The sequence below is a fragment of the Cyrtonyx montezumae genome, unplaced genomic scaffold (assembly GCF_038088225.1).
Source record: "Cyrtonyx montezumae isolate F1298 unplaced genomic scaffold, pur_monq_1.0 scaffold_3, whole genome shotgun sequence".
Taxonomy (NCBI): domain Eukaryota; kingdom Metazoa; phylum Chordata; class Aves; order Galliformes; family Odontophoridae; genus Cyrtonyx; species Cyrtonyx montezumae.
The window spans coordinates 131,202,201-131,226,257 of NW_027072034.1; the positions used below are offsets into that span (position 1 = coordinate 131,202,201).

General features: G+C 39.8%; 1 protein-coding gene across 2 annotated transcripts in view; it reads right to left on the reverse strand.

Moving 5' to 3' along the window:
• Positions 1-268: 268 nt before the first annotated feature.
• The window catches only part of ANO6 (anoctamin 6), a 65,651-nt gene continuing 41,862 nt past the window's right edge, over positions 269-24,057 (reverse strand). Inside the window, exons 7-20 of one of the 2 annotated variants that reach the window (XM_065743439.1) lie at positions 23,376-23,491; positions 22,581-22,715; positions 21,346-21,451; positions 19,977-20,037; positions 16,476-16,621; positions 14,510-14,587; positions 12,828-13,053; positions 11,769-11,938; positions 10,569-10,666; positions 8,681-8,811; positions 7,750-7,955; positions 2,221-2,420; positions 1,699-1,804; positions 269-753 (exon numbers count right to left, since the gene is read on the reverse strand). In XM_065743439.1, the coding sequence (XP_065599511.1) occupies positions 547-753; positions 1,699-1,804; positions 2,221-2,420; positions 7,750-7,955; positions 8,681-8,811; positions 10,569-10,666; positions 11,769-11,938; positions 12,828-13,053; positions 14,510-14,587; positions 16,476-16,621; positions 19,977-20,037; positions 21,346-21,451; positions 22,581-22,715; positions 23,376-23,491 (1,986 nt within the window). In that variant the 3' untranslated portion in view covers positions 269-546. Of the gene's footprint in view, positions 754-1,698; positions 2,421-7,749; positions 7,956-8,680; positions 8,812-10,568; positions 10,667-11,768; positions 11,939-12,827; positions 13,054-14,509; positions 14,588-16,475; positions 16,622-19,976; positions 20,038-21,345; positions 21,452-22,580; positions 22,716-23,375; positions 23,492-24,057 lie in introns of those variants that run through there. The other variant, XM_065743438.1, reaches the window with a different exon arrangement.

Genomic DNA, 24,057 nt, shown 5'->3' on the forward strand with positions numbered 1-24,057 from the left:
CCATTTAAATCTCAGTATGCGCTTCTAAGTCAGCGAAGCACACAACAGGGCTCAGTAAGTTGATTGCAACAGCTTAACAATATGGCTGTGAGTTGCATTTTCCTTCTCTTTCCTTCATGGCTTTTCCTTCTTTTAATTGGGGTTTCCATCACCAAGTGACTGAAGATCCTTCAGAGAAAGTGGTGGTGCTCTTACAATAAATACTTCATGTTATTAAGGTTTTATTCAAGTTCACATCTAACAGCATATACCTAAATAAAGTGGAAAGCACTCTGTATATTTCAAGAGTTAATCTGCATCATTTTAAGATGATAATTTTTACCTTCACGTGTTAAAAAAATATGTCCAACTGAAGCTGGTTTAAAAAATGGATAACTGTAAACCAAGTCTCAGTGATTGCATCTGCCTAAGGGAAACAGGCAAAGGGGACAGCTGCAAGAAATGATGTTTAGTAAAGTGATTTCATCCAGAGTGTTTGGTTAGCTATTGGTAATGCCTGGCCAGGTGTTAGCTGGTTAAAGACTGTTCCTCCCTATCAAAAAGTCCTTACTCAGTTTTAGGCCGGAAAGTGCTGTCAACTCCTTCGATAATTTTGTCAGCGATTTTCCCAATGGTTTTTTTCACTACTTTGAGATCGTTCTCATGCAAGATTTTCTGTGTCAGGTATTTCTCTCGTTTGACTTTGCTCTTGGTCTCTTGCGACACATCCGGGATTATGTAGGAAATAATAAACTTCACAAAGTATATGACATGCTGGGGAAGGTGCAAATGAAAAAAAAATGTCAGTTGGGTTGAATGGCATGTTATTATTACTCTAAGAAATATTGAAATATTGAAACACTATTTCTTAAGGCTTTGAGTGGGTTTTGTACCACAATCTACCACAGTACAACAGTATCTTAAAAAGCAGAGATGAATAGAATAATTGTCTGATAAACAAAACTTTCTGATTTTCCAATCCCGATGTTACTAATGACTTCTCTGCTTGCTCTGGGGGAACTCTGGTGCCCAGTGCTTCCTTTCCCTCCAGACTGCGGAAATATTGGTTACAGATCTTCTTAAATTGTTTCAGGTTTGTCCAGATGCCTCTGGGGCTGCAGACATTCCTCTGCTCTGGAACTGTGCTCTAGCAAACTGCACATTTCTGGTGACTTCAGTAGTCCCTGGATCAGGCACTAAGTACATTTTATAATGAAAGAATATCTGGTATTCCTTTTCTTTGATCTCAGACCGATTCCCATCTTTCCTAACTCCACATTGTTGCTGCATGGGAGACAGCAAATGCTCTTTAACCAAAGAGACTCGTTTACAGACTCACCTCTTGCAGTGACTGTCTTTATGCAGGTCACTCAGTGCATATGTGCTGCGTTGCATGCATTCATGAGGCTGGGCACAAACCTCTACAAACTTATAAAAATGTTTGGTGCAACTGTCCCTTCTATTTCTGATACTAGAAAACGCTTTACAGCTTTTGAGAAAAGAAAAAGCAAACACTGGGACAATCCTCAATGGATGCCATCACTTCAGAAACTTTTTCTAACAGTGCTACACTTAATTTACCTCTCCTGAGCCCATGCCAGCATCACTGAGCACTAAAAGCTCTGACAGCTGTGCCTGAACAGAATGTCTTCCAAGGATTTTCTGCAGGGAGGAAAGAGGAGTCTAAATCACTTATGCTGAAAACCCCTACAGGCTTACCTCCATGACAATGATGAAAGCCAGCTTGGCTGCGATGACGTGCCAGTAGTATATGTTATGCTCATACTGATGCTGGTGCCCAGGAGGATAGCGGAAGTCACGGTACCTGAAGGCAATGCAGGCAGTCAGGAGCCAGTGTCAGCAACCTGCAGTACGGCTCTGTGGCCAGAGGATGGAGCAAGCCGTGCCCGGGCTTAGTGCAGCCTGAACAGTCGGCTGAACACAACTGCAGCTCTAATAAACCTTAAGTCACCTTTAAAGCGTTGTGGGGGTTTTGGTTTTATTTATTTATTCTTTTTTTTTTCTTTTTTTTTTTTTGAGACTGCATAAGTTATGAGGAAAACAAAATGAAGCATTTCTTAGAGGTGGATGGTTCTCACAGTTCTGCCATTCAAAGTATGCTGCTAGCACTGCACTCTAACATTTCTTTCTGGGTATTTTTAATGGAGCTGGATTATTTAGCTACTAAAATGGTGATATTTACTCTTGTCACTGGGAAAAAAATGGTTATTTGACACTTGCCTGCATGTCGTGTGGTTCCCAAACCAGGGGGAATATGGCTTGCTTGCATTCTTGAAGTCTGATATATTGAAGACAGAAAGTGTATTTTTTATGTACCCCTTCATGGTGTGACTGCTGTGGCTCCCATAAGGAGGGACTGAAAAGGACCAGTAATAAACCAGACGAGGAATCATGTCAGATGTAAAAGCAATTATCATGGCCTGCATTTCAGAAAGAGGGGACAAAAAAACAGAGCAGAACTTAAGAAATAAGCCTTAATACATGTAGCTTTGCTGTATATTTAGTATCTCAAAATTTACAGTATGAACTAAAAACAGAAAGTATGTGCTTTTCCAGTCAGTGGTTCCCTTCAGTGAGTGAGGCACTCAGAGGCACAAACCATCTCCTCCTGGAATGTGCCCTCTGTCTAGTTTTTAAATTACACTGGCTCTGCTGGATGCCTCAAAAAAGTTGTGCTATGATACACTTCTATCCTCCTGAGCATGCGGGGGAGGTCAACAACCAAACTCACCTTGCACCACTCTAGGATAACCTTGAGCAAACATGCTTGCTAGCAGAGGTACATGCAAGATGTCTGAAGAAATTCAGCTTGGTGAAACTTATGGAAACCACACCAGAGTCCTTCAGCAACAGAAAATTAAATTTCACCAGGAAGCCAGAGGTTTGCGTAAAAGAATGAAATAAATGACATATATAGCTGATCCAGCTCTGACCCTAGAAACATCCCACTCTTTCCGAGGTGACAGCCAGTCCAAATTTGTCTTGGCAGTTACTGCTTCATAAGTTTCAGTGTCAGTACACGTGGAAACTGCTCTTGATGCCAAGATCACTTTTTTAGTAGCAGCTGCATGGTGCTGTTTTACATATGACGTGACCACTTGTTTTTATCGCGCTCCCGAGAGAGGCCCTGTCCTTCTCTGTGTGCTAGTCACAAACTGGGCAGGAAATTGGATCTGTGGGTTTGTCGTAGGAAGTCTTTTCTAAATGCATGAACTTCCCAAAACATCCTATTCTGGAGGACAGGTAAACTATGTTTAATCCAGTATCCTCCTCCGCTACTGCAAATTCAAAAGGCTTCCCCGTGAGGAAGACTTTCCACTGCAGCTGCGTGCCCAGCACAAGGCTGCCCAGCCAAGTCAACACAGCAGGTTGTGCTGTGCCCAGTGCCCAGGAACTAGGGATTACTTGCCTGCCACTGCTGGAGGAGAACTCCTCAGCCCTATGGCAGCGGACAAAAATACCCCACTGATTGGAATGGCAACAACCTGTGTGGAGAGGATTCCCAGCTGGGCCCATCCCTGATCTGCTACACCATGAGATCAAGCTGCAGAAACAGGACTTAAGCATGAGACTGTAGTCCAGAATCTTTCTTCTGTTCTCCAGAATGTTGTTGCAATTTAGTTCGATTGAGAGAACGTTAATTTGGCTGATGAGAAAGAAAAGAGAAGCATCCTACCACTAAAGGTGTTTAAAAGTTTAGAAGCTCAGTACTTCAAAAAGATTTTTGTATTCTGGCTCAAATAAAATGTAGGTGGCATGCACTTTTAAAAACTGTTTTTAAGCAATACACGCCAGTGAGGAATGAAGTGAAAATTATGTGTTGTTTATATTTACATCCAGCGTAGGTGTTTTTGGCTGACAAGAAATATATATTACTGTATCTCGTAGTTTCAGGAAGAAGACCTCACACCTAAATTACACTTTAACTGAAGTATAAGTACAGAAAGTTTTAGTTAAATATAATTTCTTACTGTTCATTAGCCCATTAGGTTTGCATCCAGTCAGACCATAAAAGAACTAAAAGTAACTGAACAGTAAGGCAAAAAACATCCTTTTCCCTTTATACCAATTTGGTTTGGAACTGCTTCTATGTATCATTCAGCAAGATGCTAGAATACTCTATTTATACAACTTAACGTTTGCTCTTTATGATATTTTTTTTGCAAGGCCCCAGGTCTCTCATCATCATAAATCTGAGCCCCGTCTCACTCTCCTCCCTCTCCCTGAATGATCTCCAGATGTGCTCCAGAGGGCTACAAGGACAGAAAAACGAAAGCTAATCCTACGGCATCCTCTCAGAGGAAAAGCTTTTTTTCCTTTTGAATTATGGGCTGCATTTTAGAGATTTGTACTGGGGAACTACAAACAAATAGCACATTCTCTACTTCCCAAGCTATACTATGCACAGTTTTCCATTTATACCATAACTAATTAAAATCAGTCTTCACATCAACAACAGATGCTTTGATATCATGCCATAACTAGTCCAGTGCTTTAGTGACAAATCTCAAAATGGACATATTTTTGCAAAAGTTGCTTATAAGGTACTTGTAGGTGTTAGAAAGCCAGTGCACAAAGGAGAGGATGATACACAACCCAAGTCAAATCAGCAGCAGGAGTCACATAAAAAAGAAATAGTTTCTGTGTTCTAATAAGAAATAGGGATGGCAAAGGCAAGATTAATGGCCTACATTAGATCCAGATCCTGGATGTCAAAGAAGGAAAAAACATACCTAAAGATAATGGAAGAAAACTGTTTTCAGTATTTGCTGATCTCTAGTACATGGCTTTATAGACCACACTTCACTAGGAAGAAATACAGATCTCTGAGCTCCTTAAAACACCTGCAACAGAGAGTTGCAAGCATGGCCTCTACGTTGTGCCCCTTGCATGCTAACAGCCTGCCTGATGTCAGTGGCCAAGGCACTACGCCCATACTAAGATTAACTAAATCTGACACATGAGATCTCTGAACAGGTTTATGAAAAGAAACATGCCTGCTGTTAGCACTCACATAAGCACTGGGATTGAGTGCTTGGCAAGGAGGACAGGGAGCAAAACTGAGCTGTAAATGTACTTTGAGGACTCCGAATTTTCAGAGATGTCACTTGAGGGATGTAGCACATGAGGAATTTGGAATGGAAACATCGTAAAACTTACAGTAGCCTCAGATGGGCTGTGAATGGGTAGTGATAGACACCTAAAACTACTGTTGGGTCACTTTTCTGCAGAAGCTAAAGCAAGGTCATGTACACACTCCTAACAGAAGCCTGTGCATCTCAGTCACCATAAGGTCACCACATTTAACCCTGCACTGAATACCAAAAGGACTTTGATTAAGGTACTTGTAACAATGTTTATAATAATCTTAAGATAGATATTCAATCTTCTATTTCATAGTAAGTTCTGGGTGGATTGATGAAGAAAGACAGTCAGGTTACCTAATAACATTATATATATAATATACATATAATATTAATATATATAATATACATAATTAATACATATTATCTATCAATCTACCTATTTCTTCCTTCTGGGACACCAGGAACTTTTTTTGTCTTATATTTTCCAGGTTTTGTAACAGCATAGTTCAGAAGAAGACATTAATGCAGCAGTAAATTTGCCCCTATGTTCCTATAGCTATGTTACATCTGAGTGTTGGCACCATCTCCCTAATTTGCTGGGAAAGCTGCCATTAATAATTTTTTTACACAAAAGCTAAAACCAAAAGAGCCCAGCTGTATCTCAGGTGTCACTCTAATAATTTGAACATGCGTTACCCAAGTTGCATTATTTTTGTTTTAAAATTTAAAATCATTTGCTGGTAGCCCTTGGATATTTCACATGCCTATGGAACAGCTGCACTTATGTTTGGTGTGCCTCAGTAGATCTGTGTGAAACCACTGGAGTAGATGCTCCAGTTTGTTGTCTATCTATCTCCCAGATTCTTTTGTAAATTTCTCATTCTCAAGCTTCTTTTGTTTACTTCTGACACTTCTTTGTGTTTATTTCCCTGCTTTTATGTTCTCCAAAATCTCTTCTCTGCATTCTGTCTATGTTTACCATGCTTGTTATATTTCTATAGTTTGAGATAAAATTCTAGAAAGGAATTATATCCAAATACCTGAATGTTCACTTTATAATTGAAGTTGACATAAAAATATTCCTAATCATTGAAATCCATCCTACACTCCTATTTCTGTATTGTCACAACCCCCAACTTCAGTAACTATGAAAACAAACTGAGAAAGTGACAGCCCAACAGGCTGTCAGGTCATGGAAGCTCATCTTTCTAATTCCTTGAAAATATCTACTTATTTCCAGGGTAAAAAAGAGACATTTAAAAGTGGGGAGAAAAGAGAGAGCAATACGCAGGAGCAATACACAGGGGCACTTGTCTGGGTGTGTTCAGGTATCTATCTCATGATTTCTGGAAAGTAGAACCTCTGGGGTTGAGATCCCACACCAGCTTGAGCACCAGTACTGAAAGGTGCCCAAGACAGGAAAGTAAGTTAATGTCCCAGTTTAAATGTGAATTGCTTTTTTCATTGAAATAAGTCCCCTGTAGTAATTACGGCAGAGTGCTCATTTTCATCTCTCTCCTTTTACCCAGATTCCACTGTCTTCAAAACCAGCAGACATCCCCATGGCAGTTTAGGCTGAGGTGAACTTCAGACTTTACAGGTTTCTCCAGAAACTCCCAGTGAGTGCAACAAGGCACTGTTACTGAAAGGAGGAGGTCCTGGAGGAAGGGTCCATCTCTGAGTGTGTCAGAAAGAATCCCTGTTCTCAGTGGTAAGAGTAGGAAATGGTGGCACTGTTGAAAGAGGCTGCTGACTATGGACAGCTACTGCAGTGGAAAGCTGTGATCACTGCTCCTTTGAGAAAGGGCAACACTGGAAATTTAGAAACATAATACATATGAGTTACTGCTTAATAATAAATCAAACAACTCAGAATGGTAAAGTCCAATGGATTTTTTGGAATATCTTCCTTCCCAATGTGCAGCTCTGTATAAGATTTGGGTAATGTAGCAATATGGGAAATTTAAATATAAATGTCATTGTTAAGAGTATATTCACGAGGAAAGAATAAAGTTTTCTAAATATTTTAAATAAATCCATTTCAAAATTGTTTTAACTGCAAGTGAAAAATGGATTAATTTGCATATTCTCAGAAATTCATTCCTATCTCAAGAGCTAAGTACTGTAATATTGAGCATTATCGTATTTTTAAATACATAAAGAAGCTGAATTGCTGCTTTGAGTGCAAAATTGCTCAAAGCCTAACTCAGGTATGAAGGTATGACCATAAGAATTGAAAAAGTTATAAGCAACAATCAATTAAGACTTAGATGAACTCTAACCTATCTTTTTCTTCCAAGTTAATACATGTAGCTGTAGACTCTCAAAAATATCTCTTATTATCTCAGAAAAGATGTGTGTCTTTACATGTAATAACTTTTTATGAAGGCTCTAGTAACTCCATCTTTCGAACTGCAATTTCTTTTATTTACACTTAACATTTTAGACTGTAGCTATATTTCTAAACCATCTGAACAGTAACTCACATCTGCTTCACAGGGCTAACGTCTTAAGGAACGAAAACTTGTAATTTATTTGGCATCATTTGTGTGCTTCACGTAGCCACTCTGGCATGACATTGATACACATGGCATTCCACTTTTGGATGCAACACTTGCAGCAAAGGTATTGCACCTTTCGTGGTGGCTGGCACAGTACTTACATTGGTCACCACGGCCAGAATGGCTATGCCTTGCATGATGGGCTGCCACGCACCGATGTCTTGTGCCTTCTGTGGAACCATGCGCCTGAACTGGGTTGTCAGTTTCCACGCATCCAGCCGGATTTCCAACATGTTGTTGATAAGAGCCAGAAGAGGAGCCAGGGGGAATGACGCCACAAACAGGGTGACAAAGCCAAACTGTATAACTGGCAAAAGGAGAGGACACATATCTTGATGCTTTCTTTTACTGGGGATTAGCGTATACGAGCATTTATACTTTGTATACTGAAATTGTGAGAAAGAGAGGCAAGAAAGAGTAGCAGTTCCCAGAGAATCTAATATAAGCACAACAGTACTGGAAATACCCTCTAGGTGGAGGGGACAGGACAATTGAAAACTCACAACACATCACAAGGAACTGTTACGGTATTTAAACATTCATTTATTTCTCATTTCTCTACCACGTAGACTTGGAAATATAACAACTACCTGTTTCAGTGTTGTGCTGCAAAGCCTGAACAGTGATGCTATGGCTGTCTGGGTGCTGTGACAAGTATGCTGCAATTCTATTGCAGAACAGATGGTGGCAAACCAGCCAGAGTTCTGTCAGTGACCAGGAAACCAGTAACACGTAAGGGACCACAGACCCTGTGTTCTGCCTTCTGGATACAATTATTGGAGGATGGGGTAAAGAAACAGCAGTACACCTGCAACCACTCACTCTGTTTCTTAGCTAGAAATTGCAGTGAGTTTTAAGCTGCTTAATAAAAGCTCACAAAGCTATAACAGCTCATCAAAACTCATATTGGACTTCGAAAATTTCATCTATCTCCTGTTTCTAAACATACTAAGTATTACTGGTATGCAAATTTTCCTTAGAGAATGTCTGTATCCAGCACAAACAAGAAATTGGAACTAAATGACTACTTACCCATTTCAAGATACTCATAGAACAATCCAAGTTTTCCAATGGGCTGCAGGTGATAGTCCTGTTCCCAGCGTGGAACAATCTTTTCTGATCTAGCATCTGCACAGTACCTTCCAATCAGATTCTTAACCCAACTGTCAGTCAGAGAAAAAAAGACCACTTAAATTGGTAAAATAGCCTACAAAGCTCAGTAAATGCAAATGAATGAACAACAACAACAAAAACCCAAAACAAACAAAATATTCTCCTGCTGTTGTAACACAGTGGATTTTAGTTATTCCCAAATTACTGAAAACTTCCTTCAAACATGAGTATAGTTCTCTTTTATTTCAAATGTAGTTATTTAGAACCACAAACGAGGTTGTAAAAAGGAAATGAATCTGAATTGCAGTGCTTCATACTTATATTGTACAGGTGAGTGACATTTCAAGGTTACAAAAAATTAAGACAGAAGTAGGCCTCTGGACAGACAAATTAATCCTTTCTGATCACAGAATCACATAATGGTTGAGGTTGGCAGGGACCTCTGGGCAGGGACCAGAGCAGGTTACCCAAGATCATGTTCGGGCAGCTTTTGAAGATCTCTAATGAGGAAATCTCCAACTTCTCTGGACAGCCTGTGCTGAGTGATCTGTCATCTGCAGAGCTCAGAAGTGTGTCCTGGTGTTCAGAGGGAACTTCTTGTTATGGCACTGTGCATCACTGACAAGAATCTGGCTTCATCCTCCTTGTACTCCTTTAGGTATTTATGGACACTGGTAAATTCTCCCCTGATCTTTAATTAATAGTCCTAGGTTTTTAGGTTCTCCTCACAGGACAGATGCTCCAGTCTCTCAATAATTTTGGTAGCCTTCTGTTAGACTATCTCCAGTAGTTTCCTATCTTTTTTGAACTGGGAAGCTCAGCACTGTTGATATGGTACATATGTTCAAGTATAAGAATCATTTCTTTTGACCTGCTGGCAATAGGTCGCTTAATGCAGTGAAGAACACTGTTAGCGTTCTTAGAGGCAAGGGCAAGTTTCTTGCTCACGTTCAACTTGGTACCAACCAGCTAAAAGAACCTGAAAAGAATGATGAGTCTACAGTTCCATCCTGCAACAGACAGTATTTAAGCCTGGAGAAACTATAACTCAGCAAAGCACCACAGCCTCAACACCACATAGTATTTATGACATGCTTTGGAATCCCTTTGCTGCACAGTTTGTGGGCTTGGAAGAACTACAGCCAAATGGAATATGATGCTGTGAACTGGTGTTTATGGCAAACTAGGAGTTTCCTACTCCAAGCAGTGTAAGCAGTTACTGATCAGTTTAAAATAAGAAGTCCTGGGAGCCGGAACAGAGTCCTGGATAGTAACTTCATCTAAATTACATGGTATTCACTGTTAGCACTCTGTTTAATGTTTACATTAAAACATGACCTTCCAGAGATCTGCCATGCGAAAAAAAAAAAGCCATTTTTAGGCACTATGAAGGTCACATATAACTGAAAAACAAAATGAGTTAAATTAGCAAATTATATGCAATTTTTAAACATATGATACCAAATCACTGAATTCAACATTAAGCAACAGTATTTAGTTTTAATATTTTCAGAGCTTCTGTTGCCTCAGTTTTAAGTATCCAACCTGATGCACATTAAATCTAATTTGTGAAGGAGGAAAGCACTTCTGATTAGAACTAATATTGGTCAAAATGACAGAGACGGGAGCTCAGAACTACCACAGCAAAAATAACCACACTGACTAAAAGAGTCCCAAAAGATTAGTCTTGTTCTTTTAGAATGCAATATGCTACAGTCAGATTTAGTGACCACATGCCTGAATAAATCAAGCCAAAGTAACATCTTTCAAATACAGAAGGGCAGGTTACTTAATAGTTTGAACTTACGGAAGAAGCACTTCTTGAATGTTATTCCATATGGCTTTACCTCCTACTATGATGGCAAGTTGAGTTGTGAGTTCAAAGAGGCATCCTCCTGGATCACACTACAGGTTGGGAGAGACATTAAAATTTTTGAAGTTGAGAAACTTTTCAAGCATGAATGAAGCATTTAAAAAGATGAATTACTGATTTATTATATATATTTATTATAATAAATTTAAGCAACAGATGAAGACTATTTAGGCAAACTTTCGCACTAATTTATATAAAAGCCAACTCCAGGCCAAATTCGGTCACATACAATAGGTTTACAGGACACTACTGAAAGTACAAAATACCAGGTGAGATCTTGCATCTTTGTACTCTAATATTATCAGGTAAGGATCACCTAGCAGAACAGGAAGGCACCTACTCATGTTCATAGAATCACTGAATATCCTAAGTTGGAAGGAACCCAGAAGGATCCTCGAGTCCAACTCCTGGCTCCACACAGGACTGCCCAAAATTCAAACCCGTATGTGGGAGCACTGTCCAAACACTCCTTGAACTCTAGCAGCTCAGTGCCATCTCCACTGCCCTGGACAACCTGTTCCATGACAACCACCCTCTGGTGCACAACTTGTTCCTAATCCCCAGCTGCCCCTCCCCTGACACAGCTCCATGCCATTCCCTCGGCCCTCACAGAGAGCAGAGCTCAGCGCTGCCCCTCTGCTCCCTGTAAGGAGCTGCAGCTGCCATCAGGCCTCCTCTCCGCTCCTCTGCTCTGTGCTGAGCACACCCAGGGACCTCAGTTGCTCCTTATACCCTCTGCCTTCTAGAACCTTCAACATCTTCACAGTCCTCCTTTTGGCTCTCTATAACAATTGCATGTCCTTACATTGTGTGAAACAAAACTGCATCAGAGCTTGAGGTGAGGATGTACAGGTGCAGAGCAGAGCAGGGATGTTCCTGCATCTACTCCCTGTCCTGTGTGTTGGACCATGGGAAAATGAACTTCTCTGGGTACATAAAAAGCATTTCTGAGCTCAACTAGTCTTGTGTTGTATTCATTTATGCAATGGATTAACAAGCAGACAAGTAGTATGGGAGGCAGTCACTTTCCAAACTCCAAATATGTACCACCATAATGTACAATCCTAAATGCAGCAAAACACCTGGACTGAAGTCTCTTGCATTTTAAAAGCAAGCACTATGATATATTCTTACCTCTTCATTGCGATACTTCCCTAGCCAGTAAACTGGATTTCCAGGATAGCCTACAAATTTACCCTTAAAGAAGGCTATGTAGAAGCATGAAGAATAGTAGTTGACAAACTGGAACAAGAACATCTTTGTGGTCAAACTGTTTTCGTATTCTGTCTGTGTCCTTGGAAGCTCTGCAATTATAGAAAAAAAAAAAAAAAAAGTAAGGAAAAGGCCAACCTGCAAGTACCTAAAAGCTGCTTTGGAGCCTCAGCTAGAAAAATATGCATATGACTTGTATTCCTTAATGTGACTGAGAGCATTATAAATTAGATTGTACGTAATCCCTACATATACGGTAGCCAATATGCTAATTCTAAATCTGTATGGGTAGTAAAAAAGGAAAGAATTTGTTTCCTGACAATAAAGTAAAAGAGCAAGCAAAAAATCTAATAACTTGGGAAAAAAAAAAAAAGTCTCCCAAATATAGCACACTCAGGAAAGATGCAAATGTAACACTTTGAACTGATGAAACAGTATTAAATGAAACTATATTAAAGCACACACAACTTCACACATCTAAAGCAAATAGCTACTTTAGAGCTGATGGCCTGAATATAAAGAATAATAATATTTGTGACTGTTTATCTATTTAATAACAAGGGAATAGCATCTAGCTTTGGAACAGTGACCCTATTTCATTTATTTACAAGAAAATAGCTATTCTCCCCATAAACAAAAGCTAATGTAATTTAATGTGTTATGCATTACTGATCTGTTTTCATAAAGCTTGGTTATTACAGTAATTTTCTTTGCTTTGCCTGTTTTACAAGCACAAAATTGTAAACAATTCGTCTTTCATGCTGGCTATACAAGGAGTTTCCAGGCAAAGAGCTGAATAACACATTCCTTTGATACTTAGAAAATCTGTATTCAAAAAATTCTGGATGGTATCATATGGTGGGGAAATTCTGAAAAGCATGGTACAGATATTCATTTACTGGAGTTATTAGAAATACAAATGCTATTTTTGCTTGTTTATTTTTAGCCAAATTTTCAATCTGAGGCATAGCAAAGACATACCAAAGTCAGTAATGAGGATTGCTACTTTCTCATAAATGATGTTCAGAACCATGATGACTATAAAGCTGATGATTGAAGCAGTTACTGAGGTGGCTGTCTGTGGAGTCAGGTACTTGCGGATTGCTTGCGTGCCATTAATGTGCCGTGGCAACGTGGCAGAAAACACCAGGAAAACAGAGAGTCTGTAGACAATGATTCCAATAACTGAAGCAATAATCAAAAGAATCTGCCAGGAGAATGTAGGAAATATATTAATGTTGAACCACTGGCTTTGGGAAAAAAAGTTTGGAATTCATTTTACAATAGGCAAAGGGAAACTGATTGTGTGCCTTTTATTCCATTCCATGAATACAAGAGGATGCACAAACGGGGTAGAAGGCCATAAATCTTAAATCCATTAAAGAAGCATTTTTCATGTAGCATAGTGAATCTGCAGGAACATAAAGAGATGGTCTGTTTTATGACTAATAACAAGCCTTGTTGCCATGTGAGATAAGATAAGATATAACAAGATGCATAATCAAATCCCACACCTGAAGGCATGTGATGGTTCCAGGAGGATGCTGGGCAACTAGTGAGACAGCAAATGTGCTAGCAGGTCCCTGCTGACCCTGGAGGCGGCTGTCGCTTCTCTTTCGCATGATGATATTACAGACACATTTTAAGGCATGTCACGTGATCTGCAGGAGCTGTACACATGCTCCAGGCACCTCACATTACTTTCTATCTCTTTCTGCTTTCTTGCTAGTTCTCTAGCTATTGTTCAGAGTCAGATCCTCAGAGCTGTGCATTTTTTATTTGCTATCTCTGCAAAATGCCATAAATTCACCTTTCTCCACACTCCCAGCACAGAATTTGAGATTACAGTAATACAGTGACAAAACTAGATCAAATCTCTTCCCTTCAACCTGAGGCCTGCCTATTTAAGTCCAGCAGCAAGCCAGTCTTTTTTTCTTTGTGTTTCAGTTGTTAAGAGGTGCTTCTGGACTGCCAGCCACCATTCTGTCTCAGTGCTGTCTTGTCTCCTGTTATCTAGGAGGAGTTCTTGAGCTCTTTCCCAGCTGCCACTTGTGCTACATGTGAGGAGAATATACAGCATGCTGAAACACTGATCTTTTCAAGGCAACCTCTCTGGGCATGCTTACCATGTTATATAGTTTCATGGGTGGCTGGTTTTCTTTCAAGTTTAAGTTTTAATTAAAGCAGCAGCTCTAGAAGATTAAAGAGTGCCCAGCTTTGCTCTTCTAAGTGAAACAAAAAAACCTGAAAGAAGTCCAGAGCTGTGAGACATGATATTGAACCAAACAGCTGGAATGAGTAGGGCAGACGCTGGCAGGGAGGACAACACAAAAAACCCACAGCCTTCTTTTTCCTGCTCTATCCACAAAAGCAAAGACATTTATCTTTAAATAATGAGGAAAAAAACCCAAACAAACAGTGGATGACATTCATAAAGCTACAGCTGTGGGATATTTTGATGCATATTTTCCACTGACTGCATGCTAATGAGTTATCTGGTGGCTACAACAACCTTGTCCACACTGATGGGCTTGGTTTTTGCATCAGATGGAAATCTAACTGAACCTATTCTGATACCTTTTGATCAGGTTAGGAGAATCTTTCTTTAGACATTTAGTGAAGAAGTAAGTTGTTGAGGTGAAAGAATAAAAGGAGAACTTTACCCAGAAGAAGACTGCACTTGTACATAATGTTATACGCACGCACTTCCCACAGGCAGTGTATGGCACATGTTCTTCTTGCTGTAAAAGATTCAGAAACAGATAAACGTGACCCAATCTTTTCTTCATATATTTTTGTGTGCTCCATTTAGCCCTTTGTGACAGGACACTGAGTGTCTTGCTTTTTATCCTGGAAACTCACATTTATTCATGATGCCAGAAGACTTACCTGACTACAGTTGCTTTTTATTGCCTATTCTAAGACAAAAATGACTTCCACAAAGGCTGTATGTCCTCAGCTCTTATTGACTTCAGTTACAACAGTGTGCATAGCCTTTTTGAATGGACCCACCCTTCTTGGCAGATCATGATATCCAAGACCACTGGCTTTCAAACTAATTGCCTAAAAGTAGCAAGCTCTAAAATGCTGGTTCTTGATCACTGTATTTCTGAATTTATCCCTTGGGGACAAGGAGATGAATCACAGGGGAAATGCTTACCTCAGTACTGTGAAAAATCACTGAGTGACTGCACGATCTCTCAAGAGCAAAACATTTTAAAATGTTTTAGAATATTTGTTACTCTTTACAATTTGCTAGCTAAGACATTATATAACAAAAATGGCATAGTTTATAAGCTTTTAAACAGAATCAGGGTTGTTTCTTTTATTTATTTATTTTAAGTACAAGATATAAAAGAGAAGAGCCATTTTGGATAGTTTCAACTATGCCTGTTAATCTGGAATCCTTACAAGTGTTCTCTAATAAGCTCTAGTATAATGTAGATGCAATGTGAAAGCAATGCAAATAACCTGATGAAAGCCAGAGTAATATATTGACAGTGATTAATAAAAATTGAAGATGGGCTAGAGTGAGCTACAAAGCTGAAGATACTCAAAATATGTAAGAAGTAGAAATCTAAACTAAGATCCTCATAAATATGAATCCTATTTCATTAAAATGGGGATTATCCTCGTCCCTGTGAGTTTGCTGTTATTAACCGTAATTGCATCTACATTCACTTGGCAACAATACCTATTTATACATTGCAAACAGGTTAAAAAAAATGTCTTGCCATTATACATAATGCAACATCCTTCTCTCTGTTTTACCCTTTCTTTTTCCTGTCATATTTTTTAGCAAAGATAGCAAATGCTCTGTGATCTTGGCCTCTGGCACTAGCACAGGATCATTTCTTGGGAGATATAATAAGGCAGACTTAGTCTCTCTCCTAAGCTAGGTACAATGTCTATTTCTGTTCATTAATGACACAGGAGCTTCAGTAGCTCCTCCAACAGGCAGCTAAGAGATGCCTATGTTTAGTACAGTTTCCAACCTACACATCTGGAATTTATAAGATCACTATCCTCAGGCCAGCTTATCAAATCTCATAAGTTCATAAGTTCATAAGTTCATAAGTTCATAAGGTTGGAAAGGACCTATAAGATCATCTAGTCCAACCATCCTCCTATCACTATCTCTACCCAACTACTAAATTAAGTCCTTTAGCACCTCATCTAAACGCTTCTTGAACAGCGCTAGGGATGGTGCCTCAACCACCTCCCTAGGCAGGCCATTCCAGTGCCTGACCACTCTTTCAGAAAAGAAATGCTTCCTGAGGTCTAATCTAAATCTTCCCTGGCGCAACTTGTGGCCATTCCCTCTCGTCCTGTCATTACTTATCAGGGAGAAGAGGCCTACCCCCTCCTCACCACAACCCCCCTTCAGGAAGTGGTAGAGTGCAATAAGGTCTCCTCTGAGCCTCCTCTTCCCCAGACTAAACAATCCCAGCTCCCTCAGCCGCTCCTCATAAGACTTGTGCTCCAGGAAGCACTGCCAATTTATTCTGGAATTTATCTCCTGGAAGCACTGCCAATTTATTCTGTTCCACTCCAGATTCATCATTTTCACAGTGGTCTCATAACAAGTCTATTGCAGTAGCTCTGACCAGTTACCAAAATAGTGCTTACCTGTGTGATTTCATTCACTACTACGTGAGTGCACTGAGCTTCATATTCTGGGCGAATTTGTTCTTCTTGCTCTAGGTACTCCACTGTGTCCCACTCGTACTCCAGCTCAGCCTGCCTTCTCTTCCAGAATTCCAAAAACAATGTAACTGCCCAGAAGACAAACAGAAGGAGCAACAGTTGGACACTGAACTGCTGGGCTATGTACTACATGGCTCAGATTTCCATACAACCTTCCACAGGCATGGAACAAAACCCTTACTAGCTAATATGATGGTGTCAAGTGCCCATGAAGAAGAAAATAATCAATCTACTTCTTTATGGAATTATTGCTTTGGAAATTTAGGTACTTCAATAAAAGAAACCTGGGCTAAGTGGTGTCGTAAGCACATCCTAAAGAATACACATAAATTTATCTGCCTTCTGCCCAAGGCTGGAATATAATCCCTTTGGATTTCATACTACTGACTGCTTCTGAAAAACTTTACCATGGGATATATATGACAGCAAGTTGTTTGGATAGATGAAGACAAAATGTTGGAGTGTGAAGGATTTCTCACACAGAAAACCTCAGAAAGCAAAAAATTGTCACAGGGAAAAGTTTGTGTTCATTCAATCTGCAGTTTTTGTGTGGACAAACAATCAGTTTGCAGACTACATGAGCTGATGATGCTAGCTCAGGCAAAGCTGTTTAATAACAGCTGCCTTTCCTCCTCTGCTAGCACAAATCTGAAGTGGCTGCATCTCTTTTTGCATGGAAGGAGCTTTGAGACCTCTGGGCTGGGTCAGCAGTTTCCCTGGTCTGTCTTCCTGAGGCTGGGAGCACTAAGGGGAGCAGGCACACATATGCCTATATGCGGTGTTTGAAAGGCACCAGTCTAACTAAGCTCATGACCTTGACCTGAGGTGTGATGCAGGTAGGTCTGTCAGCATAGGTAGTGAGAGACTCAGCTGGGAAGGCTGGAGAAGCTCAGGACATGGGTGTCAGAGCAAGGGATGCTGTACTGATGGTGGCAGCATGTCCTCAGATTCAGTGAACGGCATGGCTCTGCAGCACTGCCTCCAGGGGGAGAGTGTGCACCTTCACTGTACTTCTCCCATAGCTTCCATTGTCTTGAGTAATTAACCCCCAAATCGTTTGTTTTTTTTTTAAATTATTTATTTTTCATTAGTTTGGCACCTCATCCTGAATGATGAAGTGCTGATGGCATGCAGTTATAAGTCCAAACATTAAAGGTTATTTCCAAAATCAGGTGTGGTCAATAAAACTCATACTGAAGCATTTATAAATGAATAAGCTCCATGGGCTGTGCTGTGAGATGACCTTGGCAATCTGCACGCAGCCAAAACCCCTGGAAATCCTCCACCCTGATTGTTCAGGGGCCTCGTTCACAGGGATTTCTCCGCTACCTCATGCTCACAAGCACTAAAGCCACTCCAAGCAGTGGGCCAGGGGATCACATCTGCCTCTGCCTGCAGAGCAAGGAGATCAGCCTTCCATGAGCCTCTAACTGCTTGCTGTGGCCTCCGCCCTAATGAAGGAAACTGCAGGCAATCCTGATTAGCTCCAGCTGCAAATCCAGCTGCTGCGGGTGAGGCCAGAAGTGCAGGGCCCACATCTGTGCTGCCCTCTATACAGACAGCAAAACCAGGGCTCATAGCATTGGGCTGCTTTCACAGCCCCATGGCAAAGAAAACTTCTACAAGTAATCCAGCAGCCAAGTCGCTCTTTTTGAACTGGGAAGGAGCTGCTGCAATATTTTACCACTTTTTTCCCCATTGTTTTGTACCAGCATTCTGGAGAACACGTTTGCTGAACTGATGGTAGCAAGCAAAGTGGAAGCTGTTCCTTCTTCAGGAGCTTTGCCAACCTGCTTGGGCCATCATGGGGGGAATTAGCAAAAGCTGTTATCCAGAGTGCTAATGTACAGGGGATTAATTCCTGAGGCCAACTTCTCTGATGTTTTATGGTGCTTTGAGATCCTTGAAGGGAATAGTAAAAAAATCTATTATAAAGTATATTGATAATAATGATACAATGAACTATGTAAACATGCAATAGTCTTTTAATTATTTTACACCAGGAAGTCTACTAAAGTAACAGAGCAAGACAGAAATTACAGCTGGAATTGTACCAGGACCTTGGGTAATTTGGATTCAGTACAATTTTGACCAAATTACTGTAATACAATTCACTTTTTGTAGTGGACTTACGAAGGGAAGACTAATAGACCTTGTAGCCATCATTGCAACCATGCAGCCTAACTTTCTAATTATTACTCTTGGAACCATTCTTTAAAACAGGAAACACAATTTTTAATTAGAAAGCAAACCACGTAATTTAACTATTCAAATGATGGAAGATAACATTAATATCAAAATTCTTTTAATAGTTTTTAATTTTCTGCTGGTTTTTTTTTAATTCAGCAAATGTTTTGAAAGAAATACTCTTTTAGAAATGATACTCTTCATTTTAAAATTCTTTAAAGAAGTAGTTATTCTGAAGCACTTCAGGTCTTATTAGGAAAATGAGAATACAATGTGTTCCACAAAGAAAACAATGCATGGATCCTTGTCAGCCTACATATTAACAGTAAGTGTGAAATGAGTTACTTTATCTGCAGTACCCTTTATACCTAAAGTATAAATTATTTCGACAATTTCTGGATAAGGCAGTACAATGAAAGGGAGTTAAGAAAGTAGCTAATATGAACAAATAAAACTGTTCCTGTGAAAATAAACCTTGCCTAATCTGTCGAAACCAAGATGATTCAACCGCAGGAAGTATCCTGGTTTCAGACAAAAAATATCTCCATTGCTTGTTACTACTACATTTTTACAAAAACTCTTCCTTAAATGAAGACAGGAGGAAAACCTGACTGGGAAATACAGTAAACAGATATTTTACAATTGCTTTTCACAGGCACATGATTGTTAATAGGCACAGCCAGCTGCCAGGATTTTGGGGGAACTACAGCTTCTTTGCTGGATGTGCTTAACGTGGCTCCCACTGGATGAACACGAGGTAGCTCTAATCACTTCTCCCAAACTCTTCTCCAAGTCAAAACAAATGTGGATACAGAAGACCAACATTTAAGTTCTACAAGTTTTCGTTCCCTTACACAGTATGCTCTTATTACCTACCTGCCCATCTATCCTTAACAGAGTAGTAAGGGAAAAAATGCATGAATAGATATCTGTCAACCACAGTATCTGCCAGGTTGAATGGGGCTTTGGACAACCTGATCTAGTGGAAGATGTCCTTGCCCATGGCATGGGGATTGGAACTAGATGATCTTTAGGGTTCCTTCCAGTCCAAACTATTCTATGATTCTATGTTGCTAAAAAGATCTATCATGAATGTATGTATCTTTTACTGAACTACCTACTGGTGAACTGCTGAGTGTTAGAAAATGAAGCAGTAGTAAATTTATCCACTTTTTTTTTTGGCTGTATGCTTGGCCAAAATTACGTAACAAACCACAGCCATGGAAACGGACTTACCCCATATTCCCATAAATACTGCAAACACCAGTGTTCCAAAGCTATCAAATATACAGAGTTTCTGGGAAAAAAAAAAAAAAAGGACAGAAAAAAAGCCTTAAAATACAATCAAACAGTATTTTTTCTACACTGACCCAGAAGCAAAGCTGCTCACTGAACAGGTTGATTTTTAGCTTTTATGTAGTTTAATAAACAATCTTTATTGTTAAGAGTTTCCTCAATTTCTGTCAATGTACAACACCCTCCAGTAAGCTAAGGAAATTAATTGCAAAGCTTGGAATTAAAAGTATAAATCAAATATGTAGCAAGAGGAAAATAAAATTGTGTGTTGTCAGAATCCCCTCCACCTGTTGCACAGGAAGGTGAAGAACAGTGCTTTTGGCCTTGGAACTGGCTATGCAACTATGAAGTTTTAATGTAGTCACGAAGAACCAGTGAACATTTCTGCTTCTCATAAGAGAGATAACAACAAATCAAGGTAGTTAGTAACATGCATTCTGACGAGATATGTCTGTGGTGAGTATTTGCCTTTTCCTTCCATAATATCCTTTTCCCTATCTTGTTTCTTTTGCCTTTTATCTTAAGTGCACTGAAGCAAGAATATTCATTAAAGCAGAGCAAAAGTCTTTTAATGAATAGCTGAAAAAGTATAACTTTGGATTGACTGAATCTATGGAAAGGAATGACATAAGGCTAATGCTAGCCTAGGGGGAAAAGTTAATGGAGAGAAGTCCCTTCCAGCCTCTATGATTCTATGATTCTAAGAAAGACAGATCCCTCTGGACATGAATTGAGTGCAAGAGTGTGGCCATGCCATGCCATGGCTAACAGGACACAAACAAGCCACAGTGCCCGTCATGGCTAATACTGGCCTCCCCATGTACCTATAACTTCTTGATAGCTCATGTCAAATTCAAGGCACAGGTTCAGCTCATTTCTTTGGAGAGATGGGGGGAGGATTGAGAAATGTCAAAACATACTCTAAACTTTTCCTAAGCAAAACTGACTCAGAGTTACTCAATCAAGTCTTTAGTAACTGAATGTTTGTTTTGTTTTGTTCACTAAAAAGGAAAGGAATATGCCAAAATGAAACCACAACGTTCCATTTTCAATAAAAAAAAATCTTTTAGTCATTGGGGGCTATGTAGAATTAAAAAGCCTTTTTTTATATTTTATTTTAGATCAAAATGAAACATTTTTAAATTGTTAACTTCTCATAGTTCAGTCGCTGTATCAATAGGCACAACTATTTGCACAGCTCTAGCAATTATGCAGGACATTAGTGGAGAAGAGCACTGTTTTATATGCAGTACTAGGGAAAGTGCAACTAAAGGTCAACAGCATGTCTGTAAGCTGTAAATGTAGTTACCTTGGATGATTCACAAGTGATGGTGAGGTTCCAGTAGGTACATACTTTATCACATTGAGGGCACATTATGATATTACCTCCTATGTTGGGATCGCATACTTCTTGGCTAAAAACAAAACTAGTCAGTCACTCACCAACACTAAATTCTTTAGTCCTTTTGTGCATGAAGACAGTGCAATCATATCAGGGATATGAAAAATAATTCACCAGTGGTCTGCTCTTGAAAATCTTCCCCCCTCCCTCAAAACATCCCCATTGCCATTTTTAGCCCTTATCTCTATACTAGATGACCTGAAGAGAAAATACTTTTTCCATTCTTTATATGTAGCAGCATTTTTCAAAACTAGTCACACTAAAAATAAAATCTCTTCAAAGAGCTCACACCCTTCAGTAGGAAGCACACACTTGCACACTCAGGAGGGCTATTGTGGCAAGGCCGATTTGAGGAGTTAGGAGCAAGGAGCAGCTGCAGAAACAAAATGGCTAACTAGTCTCTGTGTTCTTCTAGAGAGGCTCAGATTGGAAACTGGTCTCCTAAGGGGTGGCAAGAGTCTGGCTTTTTTAGTCCGGTATGGCGCAGGCTTATTATAATTTAACTGAATGATAATATGGCTAAACGAGTCTAAAGTGGCCACTGAGTTGACCTCTAGAAGAGCCCTTCAGCATGATTCATAAGGATAAACTCTCTTCCTGACCAGGGCTGTACAGTGTGATGTCCTGTAGGTGATTTGGAACCTGAGTGTTCTTTCCTTGGCCCATGTGCTATGCCCATGTTCATTCTCATCATGTTCTGATGAGATATGTGTCATCATTATGCTTCTCTTCCCAATGCATCCTGGGCAGCTGAAGCCCCCATGTGCTGTTGCTCTTCTTGTTTTCTCTCAAAACAGAAGACAGCAAATTCAGGGGTTTTATCAGGGTCTTTGGATACATCCTTTAAAGACTAACACACTGAAAATGATGTTATAGAAATTCGTTCATTTCTACTCTACATGTGGTGACTTAGTGCAACGTATGAAGAAAATGCTGTAGCAACAGACTCACATGTCTAATGCTCTAATGGAACAGGGACATCCATTACTCATCTATCACATATCATATTTTGTACTGTTCCTTTCAAACCCATAACTCACGCTCTTCCTTTTTGCCTCCTACAATGCTATGTCTTGCAAACTGTGATCAGTAGAGGACTGATAAAAAATGCATGTAATATTAAAATAGAACCCATCAGGTACCTCCATGTGCAGTTATCCTTCATCAAGAATCCATACAAAAAGCAGCCAACTCCTACAATTGCAGCCACGATCAACATATTAGTATAAAAGCCCAGCCACGCAAAATAGATTCCAATTTTCTCACCGTAGTATTTCCTGTGAAGGGGAACATTTTTGTGTAATGAAATGCAAGTAAATTCAAATTTCTGTTTCAAATGCGACAGCTTTCATTGTCAGATTCCTCTAGTTTGGACACTGGGATTGCAGAAGTATTATGGTTAGGTATTTCTGTGTATTTCTCTCACTGCTTTTATGCTTGCATGTGAGGATTGGAAGGGAAAGAAAAGGAAGAAGACAGATTATAGCTAGCAAAGAAAAATGTAAAGTGGGTAGTTTTTCATGAACTGATTTATTGTGAAACCAAGCCCAGAGTGTACCCCCATGCATGAACTGATAGAATTATATGTACCTGTGTCTTGACACCTCAAAACTCAGACATGTTACATAAATTCCTCAATGTTAGTTTAGTTCAGCCATAGTTACAGCACAAAATCACTGAATAAATGTCCTCAGTTGGAAAGGACCCACAAGGATCCTCCAGTTCAACTCCCAGCTCCCCACAGGACCCAAAAACCAAACCCAATGTCTGAGAGAATTGTCTAAGTGCTTCTTGAACTCTGTCAGCTTAGGGCCGGGACCACTGCCCCAGGGAGTCTGTTCCAGTGCCTGATCAGCCTTCTGATGAAGAATTTTTTCCTATACCCAGAGTGACCCTCCCCTGACACAGCTCCATGCTGCTCATGCACATCCACCAACCTGATGAAATCCAGGGGTTGCAGTTTAAAAATGTTTTTAGGGTGAGCCCATTCTCTGTAGAGAAGATAACGTTCACTTGGGCAGTCAGGATCAGTTGACAGGTGCCTAAAATTAGACTGCCAAACAGAAAGAGTGGGAAGCAGATTATTAATGTAGCCATTAATATGACCAGCATGGACCAGATCTCATCTCCACAGATCCTGTGGCATGAACCCAGACACTGGAATAGCCGTTTTTGCCACTGCAATCCAGGAAAACAACTGGGAAGTAGCTCTGAGATCATCAGGATTCATGTTGGAAGGAGGACAGAAAGATTCTGAATCCTAAAGCAAGCACTTTACACAAGGGAGCTGAAAGTAACAGATCCTCCCCATGAACTTAAATTCTCAGCCCATGTCAGTGTCTTGGCACTTAGTAATAGAAAACAGAAAAGGATCCCTTCTAATTTGAGAACAGGATTGCTTTAATAAGGACTTTGAGTAGCTTTAAGATGGTAACATGCTTTGTTTTAAAGCAATACTGCTCTGGAATGAAGACTGGAAAGTCCAAAGAATGAATCCAGAAAGTCTAGTCTCTGTTTTGTATTTATATTCAAAAGACAGTTGACTTGGAGGTAATCCTTGTGTTTTTTTATCAAGTTATTAGAAAACCTATTTCAGTAAAGCCTGTTTTATTTGATGGA